Source organism: Penicillium psychrofluorescens, assembly GCF_964197705.1.
Source record: "Penicillium psychrofluorescens genome assembly, chromosome: 1".
Classification (NCBI taxonomy): domain Eukaryota; kingdom Fungi; phylum Ascomycota; class Eurotiomycetes; order Eurotiales; family Aspergillaceae; genus Penicillium; species Penicillium psychrofluorescens.
The window spans coordinates 5,410,595-5,424,534 of record NC_133439.1 but is presented as its reverse complement, the minus strand read 5'-3'; the positions used below and the strand labels follow the sequence as shown (position 1 = coordinate 5,424,534).

Sequence of the window (13,940 nt, the reverse complement as noted above, 5' to 3'; positions counted from 1 at the left end):
ACATACAATTCTCTATACTAAGTTCGAGGAGTTTCTGAACTACCTATAGCTCACATGCCCAGCTTAAATCCACCCCAGTTCAAACGCGAAAAAGTCTTGCTCGGGTCATAAGCCGCCCGAATGTCGCGCATACGGTTGACATTCTCCGCGGGAAACCCTACAAAAGGATCCTGCCAGCCACCAGCATCACCCATGTAGACAAACTCCGACGCAATGCCCTTCTCCTGATTGATGGCGTGGAGACGTTCAGTCAGCTGCTGAGACCAGGCTTCCACGCGAAGATCGTCCTGGGAGAGAGCCCACCCCGTGCTGAATTGCCAAACTGGTAGAATTCATTCGTTAATCTATGTGCTTGACAGGCGTTGCATTGTTAGGATCAAGAAGGACTCGACTCACTCATCAAGGGCTCTGCTTTAAGGCCCCAGACATTGCCAACGCCGTTGGTGTTGGCAACCCGCAGCGAGGAGGGAGTTATCTCGTTGAGCACGAAAGTCGGATACAGGCCTTCGACATCGGAGATTTGTTCAACGGCCGCCTTCCAGGCTTTGTATATAGAGAGGATGGTCTCGGAGTCGGGCTTCATGGTCTTGTGAGAGAACATGACACTGGCAATGGGTTGTTAGTACATAAGAAGGAATGAAGAAGCTGGATTTGAAGTCAACATACCGGAACATTTGCTTCGGCGAGTCAAGCTCTGACGACCACTGGCCCATCGTGGTGACGTTGTTTATCCGCATAGTCGCAGGGATGCTGGAGAAATTGGCAAACTTGGACGGCGGCATGCTAACGCCCTCCTGAACCCCAAGAAGCGAGGCCGACGCCACTTTCGTAGTCACATTATAGGAGACTGTTGCGATCATGCCCGCTGCCGTGGGATCTTCCTCGTCCACCATGGCAGAGTGGCACATGGCATCGAAGAACTGGGGGAAGGCACTCTCGTTGAACATCTGGATGGTACTAGTAACTTTGGGGACACTGTAGGTCTTCAGGGTAAACTTGGTAACAACGCCGTAGTTATTGGCACCGCCCTTGAGTGCCCAGAACAGATCAGGATGTGAGTCCTTTGCCGCAGTGACTTGTGTGCCATTGCCAAGAACTACATCATAGCTGAGGACGTTGTCCATCGCGTATCCGTACTTGTTGTTGAAATAGTGGAACCCCCCGATTAGAGTCAGGCCCGGAACGCCGATGGTTTTCATTCGACCGCCAATGGCGACTCGTCCGTGGGACTCTAGGGCCGTGTATACATTGTACCAGTTCAGGCCGGGACCCACGTCGATCGAGTCTTTATTCACGGTGTATGAATTCAGGCTGCTCAAGGCCACGAGAACGCCACCGTCGATGTTGTTGGATCCCGGATACTAAATGTGACGGTCAGGTTACTATCCCATTCTACGAGCCTGTTCGAACGACTCACGTTCATATGGCCCCCGCCACGAACTGCAAACTGGGCATTGCACGAGCTAAAGATCTCAATGGCACTGGCCACTGCATCAGCGGTCTCAGGCACAAAGACGCATGCCGGGGACAGATCCGCTCGAACGTCCCAGTAGTAGTCCTTGGTCTGTTCCGTGTAATTGGCTTGCCCTGGGAGAATCACATTCTTTGCAAAAGATGCCCGAAGCTCTCTGCATGCGCATTGTTCTTCCTTGGTGATCTCGACGGTGCCCGCAGGCGTGCTAATCGAGCCTGTTTGAACAACCGAGGCACTGGAGCGAGCAGATGCAAGACTCCAGAGAGAGACTCCAGTAAACAAAAGAAGCTTCATCTTGTCTTGGGCATATATCAGGATGAATTGACCAGAGAAGTTTCGCCCTCATGGGACAATAATGAAGGATTTGACCAGACCTTAATAGCCATCGCGATCGTGCCCGCTCTTCTTTCACTATACGTACTAGGCGATACTTGCGCCATCGTCCCGAGTCCGGTCCCAGTATCACGAGCGGTGATCATCAGGACCGGCAATCGGATCATCATCGTCTAGCCGGTCTAATCTCATACAAACGTGGACATTATGCCCATGTAGTTTCCACAGCTAGGCTGCGTCCAAGGTAGAAAGGCACACTGTGGATTCAGGCAACAGTAAATTGAGTTAGATGGCCACTTCGTGAACAAGATCCATGGGCTGCACTTGATAACTAGTAGTCAGGGGTTATGAGTAGTTAGTGGTTATGATCAAGGACGGCCATTGAACGCGGATCATACTCGTATTCGGGTTCGGGTTGGTCCTCCAATCCCTCGGTGTGATAGCTCAGGACCCACGTGCCTTGTAATTACATGTCGTGCCCTTTTCGCCCAGAACAGTTGCACGACGCGCGACAACTACATTTTGCGCTAAGCAACCATGTTTACTTTGAAGGCTACGCTTCATTATAATACGACACAAAGTCATCGTTCACTAGCCACTTTTCGAATGGCTGACGCGGCCGAATGCAGCGAGCGCTCGACCCAGAATTTGTATAGGAACTTGCGACAGTTCGAAGGTTCTTTGGCGAAATGCGTAGGTACAAGAAAAAGGAAGCTCCCTACTTGCGAAATTCACGGAGGTATTCTTAAATACTAAGCCAGTAGGTTCATGAAGTCGGACAGTTGTTCGTGTCTAGGCCAAATGCAGTCAGATACATCTGCAGGTAGGAAACTGGAACTTTTCGAACTTTTAGAAAAGGCGCACTGCCATCGGCTTAGTGCGTTCTATAAAGAAGATGCGCATTCCTTTAACATACTCTGCTTCCGAGTGGCATTCTAGTTAAAATCACGGTATCTTGTTGGGCTATAGGATGCTGCAAGGAGTTGGCATTGCCTTTTCCATAGTTCAATACTTCTCACCCGTTGAATTGAAGAGTTCCTGCGCCAGGTTACACATGTACAAGACAAGATCGCCCTACATTGTGTATGGCACCGGAGGTGGATTACTCAGGCTCCGTCCCGTCTACTCTGAATTCTCTATTCAGATTTGCCACCACCGACGGGCACACCACCACCACGAAGACAAAAAGACAACAATAAAAGAACATGAAGATCCAAATGACAGCAATAATAATGAAAACGAATAAGTAATCATAACCACGCCTATAATCCTACCTTATGAACCAGGTAGTTAACTGTTAACAATGGTTTACTCGGTTAGTCATCTTTCCCCAGTCCGGTCCCTGTCTTCGGCCAGCCCCGACCTCGGCATCTCCGTCTCCGCCCACATGAAGCCCGTTTTCCTCCTCTTCCTCAACCTCTCTCCGTCATCCGCTCCACTCTCCTCCATCTCTCCATCGCTCCCTTCTCACCCTATTTTCTCCTTTCATCCCCGACACTCGATGTCCGATCGCTGATCGCTCCTCATGGCGTCGGTATCGCCACCAAAGCCGTGGGAAAGGGCTGGCGCTGCTTCGGGTATGTCCCCATTTCCAGTCACCATCGTGATGATAATACCCCAGCCACATCAACCCTCATGCTAATACAAACTTGCCTAGGAAACGCAATCCCCACCGCTCCCACAGCAGGCGTACCCTCATCCTCAACCGCGATGACTGCTACCAACCCAATCTCTTCCGCGGGAAACCCCACACCCACCACATCATCAGCAATCCCTGACCTCCCCTCCCGCCCCAGCACCCTCAACTCTGTCGTCAACAACACCGCCTCTAACTACTCGCCCTACGGCAACTCGCGCTTCGGTTCTAGCCCCTACGGTGGTGGCTACGGCGGGATGGGCGGGATGGGCGGCATGGGAGGTTACTCATCACCGTATTCCCGGTTTGGATCAATGGGGTCCATGTACGGCGGGATGGGCGGTTATGGTGGTATGGGCGGGATGTATGGCGGCATGGGCGGTATGGGAGGCATGTATGGCGGCGGCATGCAGGGCCAGGATCCTAATGATCCCAACAGTCTTACCAACTCATTCGGCCAGAGCACCCAGGCGACGTTCCAGATGATCGAGAGTATTGTCGGCGCGTTTGGAGGCTTTGCGCAGATGCTGGAGAGTACTTATATGGCTACCCACTCATCTTTCTTCGGTATGTACATTATCGTCTTCCGGGTGCGATAAAAATATTGACGATTCTGCAGCCATGATCTCGGTCGCTGAGCAGTTCGGTAATCTGCGCAACACCCTCGGCTCGGCTCTGGGCATCTTTGCTATCATTCGGTGGTTCCGTACCCTGCTTGCCAAACTCACCGGCCGCCCTCCACCAGCAGACGCCACGTCCTTGACGCCGTCTGCCTTTGCAGCGTTCATGGGTGGTCGCTCCGTGCCCGCCACTCTGCCCGACGGTAGTCCGGCACCGCCCAAGCCATCGAAGAAGCCATTTTTCATGTTCCTGGTCGCCGTGTTCGGCCTTCCCTATCTGATGAGCAAGCTCATCAAGGCTCTGGCCCGGTCACAGGAAGCAGAAGCCCGCCGCCGCCAACAACTTGTCGGCCCCAACGGCGAGCCACAGTCCGCAGCACTGGATCCCTCCAAACTCGACTTCTGCCGCGTGCTGTACGACTACACGCCCGAGTCGCAGGATGCCAACGGCATTGACCTCGCCGTGGCGAAGGGCGACATCGTCGCCGTCCTCAGCAAATCAGACCCCATGGGCAACGCCTCGGAGTGGTGGCGTTGCCGCGCCCGCGACGGCCGCGTCGGCTACTTGCCCGGCCCCTATCTTGAAACCATCCAGCGGCGCTCCGCACAGCAGGCTATCACGACAGGCAGCGAGCCTGTCACCCGCACCAGCACGATGAAGGGCGATAGTGCCGTCGACGGCCGCGCGCAGAGCATGTCCTCGCTGTCCAAGCCCGCCGTTGAGAAAAAGCCCGAGCTTAAGGGCAAGATGGGCGATATTTCGCCGGAGAGTTTTCAAAAGAGTACTTTCTACTCATAGACTGTCTTCGTCTCCTAACCTACTACCTATGGATCTTTTCATCTCTATATATCCCTACTTTTTTCAGGTTGGCATTGTTGGATTATTTCATTTTAGCGACGGTTTTGGTATTTGGTCTATTTTTCTTTGACTGCCACATGTACCTAGTACTTATTTTTCCCAAAGGACGGAATGGAATGGATGCAAGCCTTGAATATTTCTCATTACAAAGAATCGTAAAGAGCACCTCCTCCCCCCTCCGATTGGACCGGGCCCAGCCACTATTCCTATTTAGGCCAGCCCAGCAGTACATGACCCTGGATCCAACTGCTTCCACGCGTCCACGGTCACCCCCACATGTCTTCCATCTTCCAACCCTCTCAACGTTCAGACTTTTGGATCTGACAACTCATCCCTCATGGTCGCGATCCCAAATGCGGTCCCCGCAGCCTCGCAAGCCACAGATAGTGGAGATGACGTCACGGAGAAGGAACAGGCTGCAAAGACAGTCCAGGTATCAGTCCTCGGAATTCGTGATGGTAACGGTGAATGACTGGTGAACAGAGGACCTATCGTGGATACCGAACGAGACGAGAACTCAGCGGCTTGGGAATATCGGCTGGTAACCGGTGGACGGAGGTAGATATATTTCTCAATGTCTAGAAGAAAGCAGGATGAGAAGGACTGATAGTTGAGTGTCAGGTTCTGAAAGATATTCACTGGAATCAGCTTCACGACCCGACAAAGTCCGGTGACGTTCCCAATCCCAGCGAGGAGGGCAATGACACCCCCAAAGCGCGCCAGAAATGGCACCGCGCCGTCAGCGTGGCCATGCAAGCCGGCAGCAATAATGACTGCAACAATGACTGCAACAACAACTCCAACCACTCAGCCCAAGAACACAATCCAGATGACCAGTCTGTACCACGCCACGACATGCTACCAGCCCAATCCTCCAAACAGATGGACCTCCAGTACTTTCTGGAAATGGTGGACCTCAAACACCGACACGGCAGCAACCTGCGCGCCTACCATGAAGAATGGAAGAAATGCCCCACGACTCAGAACTTCTTTTACTGGCTCGATTACGGGGATGGACGGAATGTCGACCTGGAGAAGCGTCCGCGGGAACGTCTTGAACGGGCCCAGGTGAGGTATTTGTCTCGTGAGGAGCGGGGGAAGTATCTTGTCCTCGTGGATAGGGCGGGACAGTTCAGGTGGGCGAAGAATGGGGAGCTTGTTAATACGGATGGGAAACGGTTCAGGGATTCGTTGGAGGGAGTTGTCCCTGTTGATGATCCGGCGCCCCGGTTCAGGGGGAATGAAAAGGTGGGAACGTCCTCGGATACATCGTCAGTGTCGTCAATGTCTTCAGCGTCGTCAGCGTCGTCAGCGGAGGGGGAAAGCCAGGATGAGACTGGGCCAAAGGATAGTACGGGAAAGCAGGTGAAGAAAAAACTCGGCGCGAAATTGCCTCATCCAGCAGCCATACTCCATCACCTCGTTGGCAAGCCATCCAAAAAAGAAGAATGGATCTTCGTGTGTATTACCCCCAAAATCAACCACCCACACAAGCTAACACCCAACAATCCAGGTCGCAGACACATCCTTCAGGCTATACATCGGGATCAAAGCCGCCGGCACATTCCAACACTCCTCCTTCCTCCGCGGCGGCCGCATCTCCGCAGCGGGGACGATCAAAATCCGCGAAGGACAATTACGCAGCCTGAAACCATTAAGGTATAGTATAGTATACCATCTCCATTGGCTTCATCAATACTGATTATGATTTGTTTCAACCAGTGGGCATTATCAACCGGCCGCCGCCAATTTCCGCGCTTTCAACAACGCCCTCCTGAACCAGGGCGTGGACATGTCTCGCGTGTCGACGAGCAAATCCTACGCGATGCTCGCGGGCATTGCCGGGTATTCGAGGACGAGAAAGAAGGTAAGGGGGCTGCAGGATACGTTTCAGAAACCAGGGCCGGACGAGGAAGGGGACGGGCGAGAGGCGCATGGTCCGTAAAAGGGTGTTTTGGCGAATGTGGTGAACCGGATTGTTTTTAACTGTACTGCTTGACGAGATAGACGATTCTACACATTGATAACATGACTACACTACATATTTGGAATCTATTGCATGGAGTTAAAGAGTTGTTGTTGGAATTGCGACTACCGAGTGGAGCGCAACAAAGGTACAGTGGTGGTAAAAGTACGGAGATAGAGTTAAGTGTCAGAAATAGTGTTTGGCGTTCCATGGACGAAAGGATCGCTTATTTGCACCTAATGTCTATCCTACGCACCGCAGCCACCAACCTTAGAGCCCAGATTGATTTGAATAGGATACCTAATAATAGCCGGACTATAGTGCAAGCCAGAATGCAGCCATTAATATACAACGAAACCTCGGAGCCGCATTCGGAGCCGGTGCCAGCGGTAGTAATAGAGCGGGGTACCAAAGTGGTAGTAGTGCAGGCTGAGACTCAGACATAGAGACCGAGACAGAGGATCTAGCTCCAATTCCGAACGCAGGGGCTGTCCCAGCTAGTACATGGAGATAGAAATGAATAAACAACAGCGGATATGCGGACGCTGATGCATGCATGCACAAGAAAAATAAACAGACAAGGGGATATAGAAAAGACAAGAGACAAGGCAAGGTCGTGGTCGAGGAAGAAGAGCAAGCGCTAAATGACATGCAACCAAGCGAAACGACCAGACAAACAGTAAACGAATATCCCAGTCTAGTAGTGCTCGGAACAAAGCCGGTGTAATCGATGAAACGCCCATGCTATGACTTATTTCCTCGTCTTTGGAGGCGTGTACCGGAAGGCGACAAAGAAGGCTCCCAGAAAAAAAAAGGAGAACCGAAAAGGCTCGGAAGAAACAATGTACAAGGAAAGGTTAAAAGATTGACAAAGAAGGAAGAAAGGAATTCACATCCCCAGTCCCTCGTGGCCGTTCTGGCCGTTATGGCCGAATTCGTGGTTGGGATCGTTCTCGCGGGCCCATTTGGACATGGTCAGGTCGAGAGTTTGTTGGAGACCCTCGAGACGGGTCTGGAATGATTCGAGCCGGTTCCATTCTTCGGGATGCGTCTCGGGTTCGCCCTCGGCATCTTCGTCGGAGCCGAGGGTTGCCGTTGCTGTTGGCGTTCGTGGGATCGCTACTGGCGGTTGTGATGTGTGTAGCACTGATGGATACGAACGGCGGGATGGGTGCATGGATAGTGGTGGCAGGCCTTGGTCGTCGCCCACGACCAGGTTGGGAAGGGAGTCCAGACGGGATTGGGTTGGCAGATACGGGTCTGGGGGATAGGTTAATTCTGGCCACGCCACAAAAAGGGTTGATCGGTCCAAATACCAAAATCGAACGAACACGATCCCATCTCCCGAGGGGTGGGCGAGTGCATCTCGGTCATGGGGGAGATGGGCGCTGACGACTCCTCCGCTGGCTCGGGGGTGAAATAGGTCATATCAGACGGGGTTTCTATACCAGAATGAGTGGATGGCTTCCAAAACCAGAGACTGAACCCACCCGGCTCAGGACTCAGCTTGTCGGCGGGCGTCTTCTGAACATGATTCCACACATCCGGGTACCGACGGCCGAATCGAGTGATGCGCTTCTTGTCGACGACCTGGCCGTGCAGCCGAAAGGCCGTCTGCTTGCCTTGGGCGGCGCGCCTCTTTTGCTTGCGGAGCATGACGTGGACTTCTTTCTGCTTCAGGTTCTTGCGGAGATTCCACTCGGCGAAGCGATCTTTGTACTGCTTTTCTCTGATCTCGGCGTTAGGCGCGGACCATCTTGGCCGGGAAGATCATAATTACGAGGCGTAGAAATTGTAGTCCCGCTCCATGATGCGTTTCACATCGCGTAGTTTCAGCTGGTCATTTCGGTAGAGCTGCTCGATCGTCTCGCGGTAGTTCTGCCAGTCTTCCGACCGGCGGGGGCGGAAGATGGAGGATGAGGAAGAAGAAGGATTCGGGAGTGGCGGAGACTGAGGCGACAGCGTGAGTGACGCCGGTCGAGGATTCGGGTCCATGGTTTCGGGGGAGGGGAGGAGGTGGAAGTTGTATCTCCCTGGCCCTCCACGGATGATGATATACATCTGAAGGGTCCAGATCCTCCCAATAATAAGCAGAAGAATGCGCCATCACGCATAGTCAGGCAACCTCCGATCTAGACGCTCGGGCCAGGAATCTCTCTTTGCGGCGAGCTGCACCGGACGCACGAACCCCTGCTTCCGCGGGCGAATCAGAGGGAGGGCCCGGTGGATCCCTCGTCGCTGCCGATCGCCCAACGGCGGCGTCACGGGGGAGAATATCTCCGCCGTCTGCGAGCCCAGGCGGGGGGCCAAAGTACGATTACAGAGCATGCAGCGCACTGGCCACGGGGTGCATTTTCCGCTGCCTTTTGTCCTTCCCTGCGAGGGCCGACCGCTGAGCCACTCCGAACTGGGCAGGAGTCTCCCATACCGTCTGGACTGTCGATGCCTCGTGCAGGGCGGGAGCGGGCCGAAACTCCCTGACAGAAAGCAAGACGCCACCCTCCCCGAGGGATGGGATTCGAAAAAATCGGAATCTGGAGAGAGGGCCGCCCGTGATGGATCCGATCGACCGTTGGGACACGATGCTGCTGTCACAAAACAGTCCCTCCGCCCCCTTGTTCTTACCGCAGACATTCCTGCTTACGCTCCACCCAAGTCCAAAGTACACGGTCCCATCATTTCCTCTTCGGCCAGAACGTCCTCGCTTCCCCCTGGCCATGCACGTCAGGCGCCACTCGAGACTCTTGCTGTCTTGGGCGATGCTGCAGTGATCGACGCGGGCTGTCGTCGGGGAGAACATCCGGCCACCCGTACTTTGCGCCTGTCAAGAATAGTGCCATCGGGCATTACCACTAGTGACCCCGGTGTGCAGATTTCGATATACATCCGCTAGTCCTCCTCGAACGGATCTTGCTCCCGTGCGGAGATCGCGTCCTTCCTGGAGGAGGGACGACGACCGGTCCGTCTGGGATGGTACATACATGGTCTGGCCAAAAGCTAGGGTCCTTCCCGCGTGGGTCCAAGGCCCACCAGAAACCGGGCGGGCGCCCCGTTGAAATCTCGCGGAGAAAGCTGCCACGGTCTCTGCCATAGGCCCACGGACCACCGTTCACCGGGTCGGCTCGCCTGCAGGTACTGGGATGTGAGTCGCACGCCGGATCGCGGACGATGGACCGCCGCATGGCTCACACCCTCTCCCACACCCTCTCCCCCACCCACTTAGGTATCCGGGTACGTCAGAGCGTTAAAGAATAAGATTCGGGTGAGGGCTGGGTGGGCACAGGGGAGACCGTTTTGACCCACACGCGGGAGTGCCGTGCGCAACCGGTCAGCCCCGAAAGGGGCCTTCGCAGACGAGCATGCGGCGTCAGGGGTGGACATTGTCAAGGTCGTCCCTTGGCGGAGGAGGCGGTCGGCGGGTGAACCTGGTCGGCGGCAGCGACGGCTGCAGCCGCAACAGCGGCGGAGTTGCTGGAACTGGCACTGGCGACATTGCTCGCGTGCGCCAGGAGGAACTTGCAGCACGTTAGGGTGTACTTGCAGGCGCGCGTCCACGTTTCATCGTTCTGGTTGAACCCCAGTTTGATGCTGGCATCGCCAATCCGGTCCCGTTTAATCTCGTAGGGCAGCTTCAACCCTGGAGCGGTGGCGGCGGCCGGGCCGCGCCGTGGGGAGGCCACAGGGGCAGAGGTGGATTCGACGAACTGGCCCAGCTGGCGCAGACACTCGAGGAACGCCACCATGCCCGCGTCAAAGCGGCGGTGGAGCCAGGGGAGATTGAGTGGCAGATCACCCGAAGAAAAAAGTTCCAACTGCGTGATTTTTGGGCTGTCAGTGTTGGGCTGACTCGCAGACTGCTGCACGTATTCGATCTTGTCAATCCGCGAGGTGGACCCCAGGGGTCGGATCCGGTAGCCCTGAAAGTGATAACCAAGACGCTCCGCAATCGTGGCCAGGAGCAGCGCCGTTTGGCCCCATGCAGCGTTGATCTCCGGCCATTCCACAGATGGGTTGGCCAATCTGCCAAGGCGGAGTCCATTGATCGTGCCGAAATATCCATCATGCCCGATGCAAAACGCGTCATTGTAGACATTCGTCCGTTGCAGTCGCTCGAGCTGCTGGGAATCGTGGTCGTAGCGCATGTTCAGCGCATCCCGTTCGTTTTGGAATTCAGAGAGCGTCAAGGCAAAGCCGTTGCGATCCCGCCAGAAGGTCTCTTCCTCCACATCCAACTGCCGTGATTCTTCTTCCAGGGCTGCAATCTCCTCGTCCAACGCTGCTTTTTCTTTCTCCAAGCTTTCAAGCTCAGCAAACCCCGCTTCTTCTGCTTCCAGACTCCCCTTCAACGCTTTCTCTGCGGCCTCGAGCTCCTCGGTGGTGGGCACAGATGCATTCAAGTTGCGCAGAAATGAAATGTACGCATCCCGCTCTTTCGTCGCTCCCGTCAGTCGTTTTTGGAGTGCCTCCACCAACATCTCGGTACATTCCACGCAGATCGGGTGGTCAATATCCGAGCGCGCCGAGATGACCTCAAAGAGCCGGGTCGTTTTCTCGACCTGATCCGAGTAGGACACATCTTCCTGCTGCGTCTGCACACTGCTTGCTGGTTTGTTCTGACCGGGTCGCGAGGGAGTGTCGGTCGGCGGCACGACTTGGGATTCTGTAAGCATCACGAATGACATGTTCCCACTGTCCCCGCGCGGCATCCCCGGCGGGTTGGACTGGCTGCTGCGGCGCGGGGCCGGAATGGATCGTCTGTAGACGGGCGACGTCGTTTGTTTGGATACTCGATCGTAGAGCTCACGTCGTTCGGGGGGATAGGATGGGCGGGCTGGTGATGGGCCATGCTCGGGGACGGTCTTGCCGGTCGAGTCTACGACACTCTTAGTAGTGATTCAAAATTTCTGGAGAAGCTTCACTTACTGACAAGCAAGTCAAAAGCCGCTGGGTTGAGCGACTCCAGCGAGCCGTCTAGCCGTAGTGGTGTGCGACACTTCTGGCAATACATGATGATGTGATGGGATCGGGGGGATGATAAGGCGAAGTTGGGGAAGGCGGGATCGGCGTTTGTTTGTCTCGTCGGTTCTTCTCCCTGCGACAAACAGCACAACAACTACGTCAACATACCACTTCTTCTTCTTCTTCTTTCCTCGATGTAACAACACTCCTTTTCCTTTTTTTACACACGCTTTTTCAACATGGACGATGCCCAGGAGAGACCAGCCAAGCGCCCGCGTCTCTCCTTCACCCCCGGCTCGCCCTCCCCAGACGAAGTCCCCGAAGACTTTGACCTGTCCACCGCACGCGCGCATAATGACCAGAGACTCAAGTCGATCTTCGAGGGCATTTTTGACAAATATGGCAAGGATTTCACCGAAGTAGGCGATGAGATTGACTTGGAAACGGGCAAGATTGTGATCAACAATGGCCATTTAAATGGGATGCACGCCGAGGACGATCCGGGTGATCAGGCGCAGGAGTGGCTCTTCCATGATGTTGTTGTCTCGGACTCCGAATATACAGGTGACCACGACCCAGAGGCTCGAAGCTTGGAAGAAGGCGAGAACGAACGGGGCCTGGCGACGGAGACTGGCGATGCGCCGTCCGGCGTTGCGTACGAAGCTGCCGACTCTGACGACGACGGAAAAAGTGTGGACTCGCTGTGTGACTCTGCACTGGCATGCAAAGACTCAACTGCTCCAGATAGTCCTGTCATCCTGCAAGACTTTAGGCCCAAGGACCCCCTCTGGCAAGTCCCGGACATCGAAGCCAAATTCTCCACACCCACCACGACCAGACGAGTCCATTTTGCTCCTGTTCTAAACACTCCCCGCTCTGCCTCTCCACCTGGCGCAGGCTCCTTATGGAGTCTTCCTAAACGAGGTAGACCGCGTACCGAAGGGAAACTCAGGACCACTCCGAGCAAGCGCAAGCCACGAGCAAAGCGCAAGCGCGACTGGTCCTTTGCACAGACACCGGACCCTGACAGCAGCGAATCCGATGATCCGTTGCAAGAGAACCAGGCGTCGCCGACGCCTTCAAAATTGATCAATATCAGAAGAGGGGTCATGCTGAAAGCCGATCGTGCGCAGACCAGCGGCCAGGCATTCGATCTCGACAAGCCAACCGCTGCATCCGAAGATAAAAAACCAGATACACACAACAATTTGACATTGGAAGCGCCTACTGTACATGACACTACTCCTATCCGTCAACAAACCGAGACCGTCCCCGCTCAACCTCCATCAAACACTCCAAGTACACCTAAGCGCGGCCTGACGCCCGACGCAGCAAGGCAGACCGCGCGCATGCGACACATTGATGGCCGAAAATGGAAACAGATCTGTGATTCGCTGCCCGAATTTACTTGTAGGCAGCTTACCTTTTGGTACCGACGTCACTGGATCGAGCGCCGGGCGAACCCTCCCCTTCTTTCTGTGCCGTGGTCACAGACAGAGCAAGAGACGCTGGCTCGGTTGAAGGATCAGCGCGGTCTCTCCTGGACGGTAATCCATGCTGAATTCCCAGAACGCACGTTACCCGAGATTGAATTCGAATTGCTGCGTCTCTGGGTCGGGGATGCTGTATGGAATGACGAGGGCATGGAGAATTCTGTGGTGGATGAGCAGGAGCAGGACCAGCCTAATGCCGGGAAGCCTGCGAGCGAGACGCTCACGCCTTCTGCCGATCAGGTTTCACCATCTCAACGCCTTCGGACCGTGTCAGTTCGAGATGCGCCGATACCAGATGCTCCAGTGCGGGAACTCTTGAAACCAGTCGGCGCCAGAGCCATTAGTTCGATCGAGTGTCCTCCAAATCGAGCCCGGAAAATGCAGGACGGTTTCGAGAAGCTCATCGAGGACGATGAAGATGACATCGTGGTCATCTCCAGCCAAGCATCCTCGCCTTCCAAGCTGTCGGCAATCCACCTCGACAGTCCTGCTCGCAGCCGCATCAGCTCCAAATCCCCCGGGCGCCCATCGCCCGCGAAGCGTTTGAAGATGACGTTCTAGCTGAGCCCGAGAGAAGTGGCTTCATCATCACACCACATG

General features: G+C 54.9%; 6 protein-coding genes across 6 annotated transcripts; 3 read left to right on the top strand and 3 right to left on the bottom strand.

Moving 5' to 3' along the window:
• Window positions 1–50: 50 nt before the first annotated feature.
• On the bottom strand, window positions 51–1,768 carry PFLUO_LOCUS2057 (uncharacterized protein; the record flags this gene model as incomplete). Its single annotated transcript, XM_073779159.1, has 4 exons — window positions 51–322; window positions 397–605; window positions 667–1,361; window positions 1,418–1,768. The coding sequence occupies 4 exons, from the start codon at window positions 1,766–1,768 to the stop codon at window positions 51–53; spliced, it is 1,527 nt and encodes a 508-aa protein (XP_073636141.1).
• Window positions 1,769–3,332: 1,564 nt separating this feature from the next.
• Window positions 3,333–4,862, top strand: PFLUO_LOCUS2056 (Peroxisomal membrane protein PAS20; the record flags this gene model as incomplete). The annotated part of the gene is made up of 3 exons (XM_073779158.1): window positions 3,333–3,384; window positions 3,465–4,010; window positions 4,063–4,862. 3 exons carry the CDS (start codon window positions 3,333–3,335, stop codon window positions 4,860–4,862), a joined length of 1,398 nt encoding a protein of 465 aa, XP_073636140.1.
• A 397-nt stretch (window positions 4,863–5,259) lies between these two features.
• Window positions 5,260–6,867, top strand: PFLUO_LOCUS2055 (uncharacterized protein; the record flags this gene model as incomplete). The annotated part of the gene is made up of 4 exons (XM_073779157.1): window positions 5,260–5,355; window positions 5,544–6,380; window positions 6,436–6,581; window positions 6,645–6,867. The coding sequence occupies 4 exons, from the start codon at window positions 5,260–5,262 to the stop codon at window positions 6,865–6,867; spliced, it is 1,302 nt and encodes a 433-aa protein (XP_073636139.1).
• A 910-nt stretch (window positions 6,868–7,777) lies between these two features.
• Window positions 7,778–8,883, bottom strand: PFLUO_LOCUS2054 (uncharacterized protein; the record flags this gene model as incomplete). The annotated part of the gene is made up of 4 exons (XM_073779155.1): window positions 7,778–8,148; window positions 8,220–8,330; window positions 8,379–8,617; window positions 8,669–8,883. 4 exons carry the CDS (start codon window positions 8,881–8,883, stop codon window positions 7,778–7,780), a joined length of 936 nt encoding a protein of 311 aa, XP_073636138.1.
• A 1,388-nt stretch (window positions 8,884–10,271) lies between these two features.
• PFLUO_LOCUS2053 (Vacuolar protein sorting-associated protein atg6) lies at window positions 10,272–11,896 on the bottom strand (the record flags this gene model as incomplete). The annotated part of the gene is made up of 2 exons (XM_073779154.1): window positions 10,272–11,761; window positions 11,812–11,896. The coding sequence occupies 2 exons, from the start codon at window positions 11,894–11,896 to the stop codon at window positions 10,272–10,274; spliced, it is 1,575 nt and encodes a 524-aa protein (XP_073636137.1).
• Window positions 11,897–12,086: 190 nt separating this feature from the next.
• On the top strand, window positions 12,087–13,901 carry PFLUO_LOCUS2052 (uncharacterized protein; the record flags this gene model as incomplete). The annotated part of the gene is made up of 1 exon (XM_073779153.1): window positions 12,087–13,901. One exon carries the CDS (start codon window positions 12,087–12,089, stop codon window positions 13,899–13,901), a length of 1,815 nt encoding a protein of 604 aa, XP_073636136.1.
• Window positions 13,902–13,940: the final 39 nt, after the last annotated feature.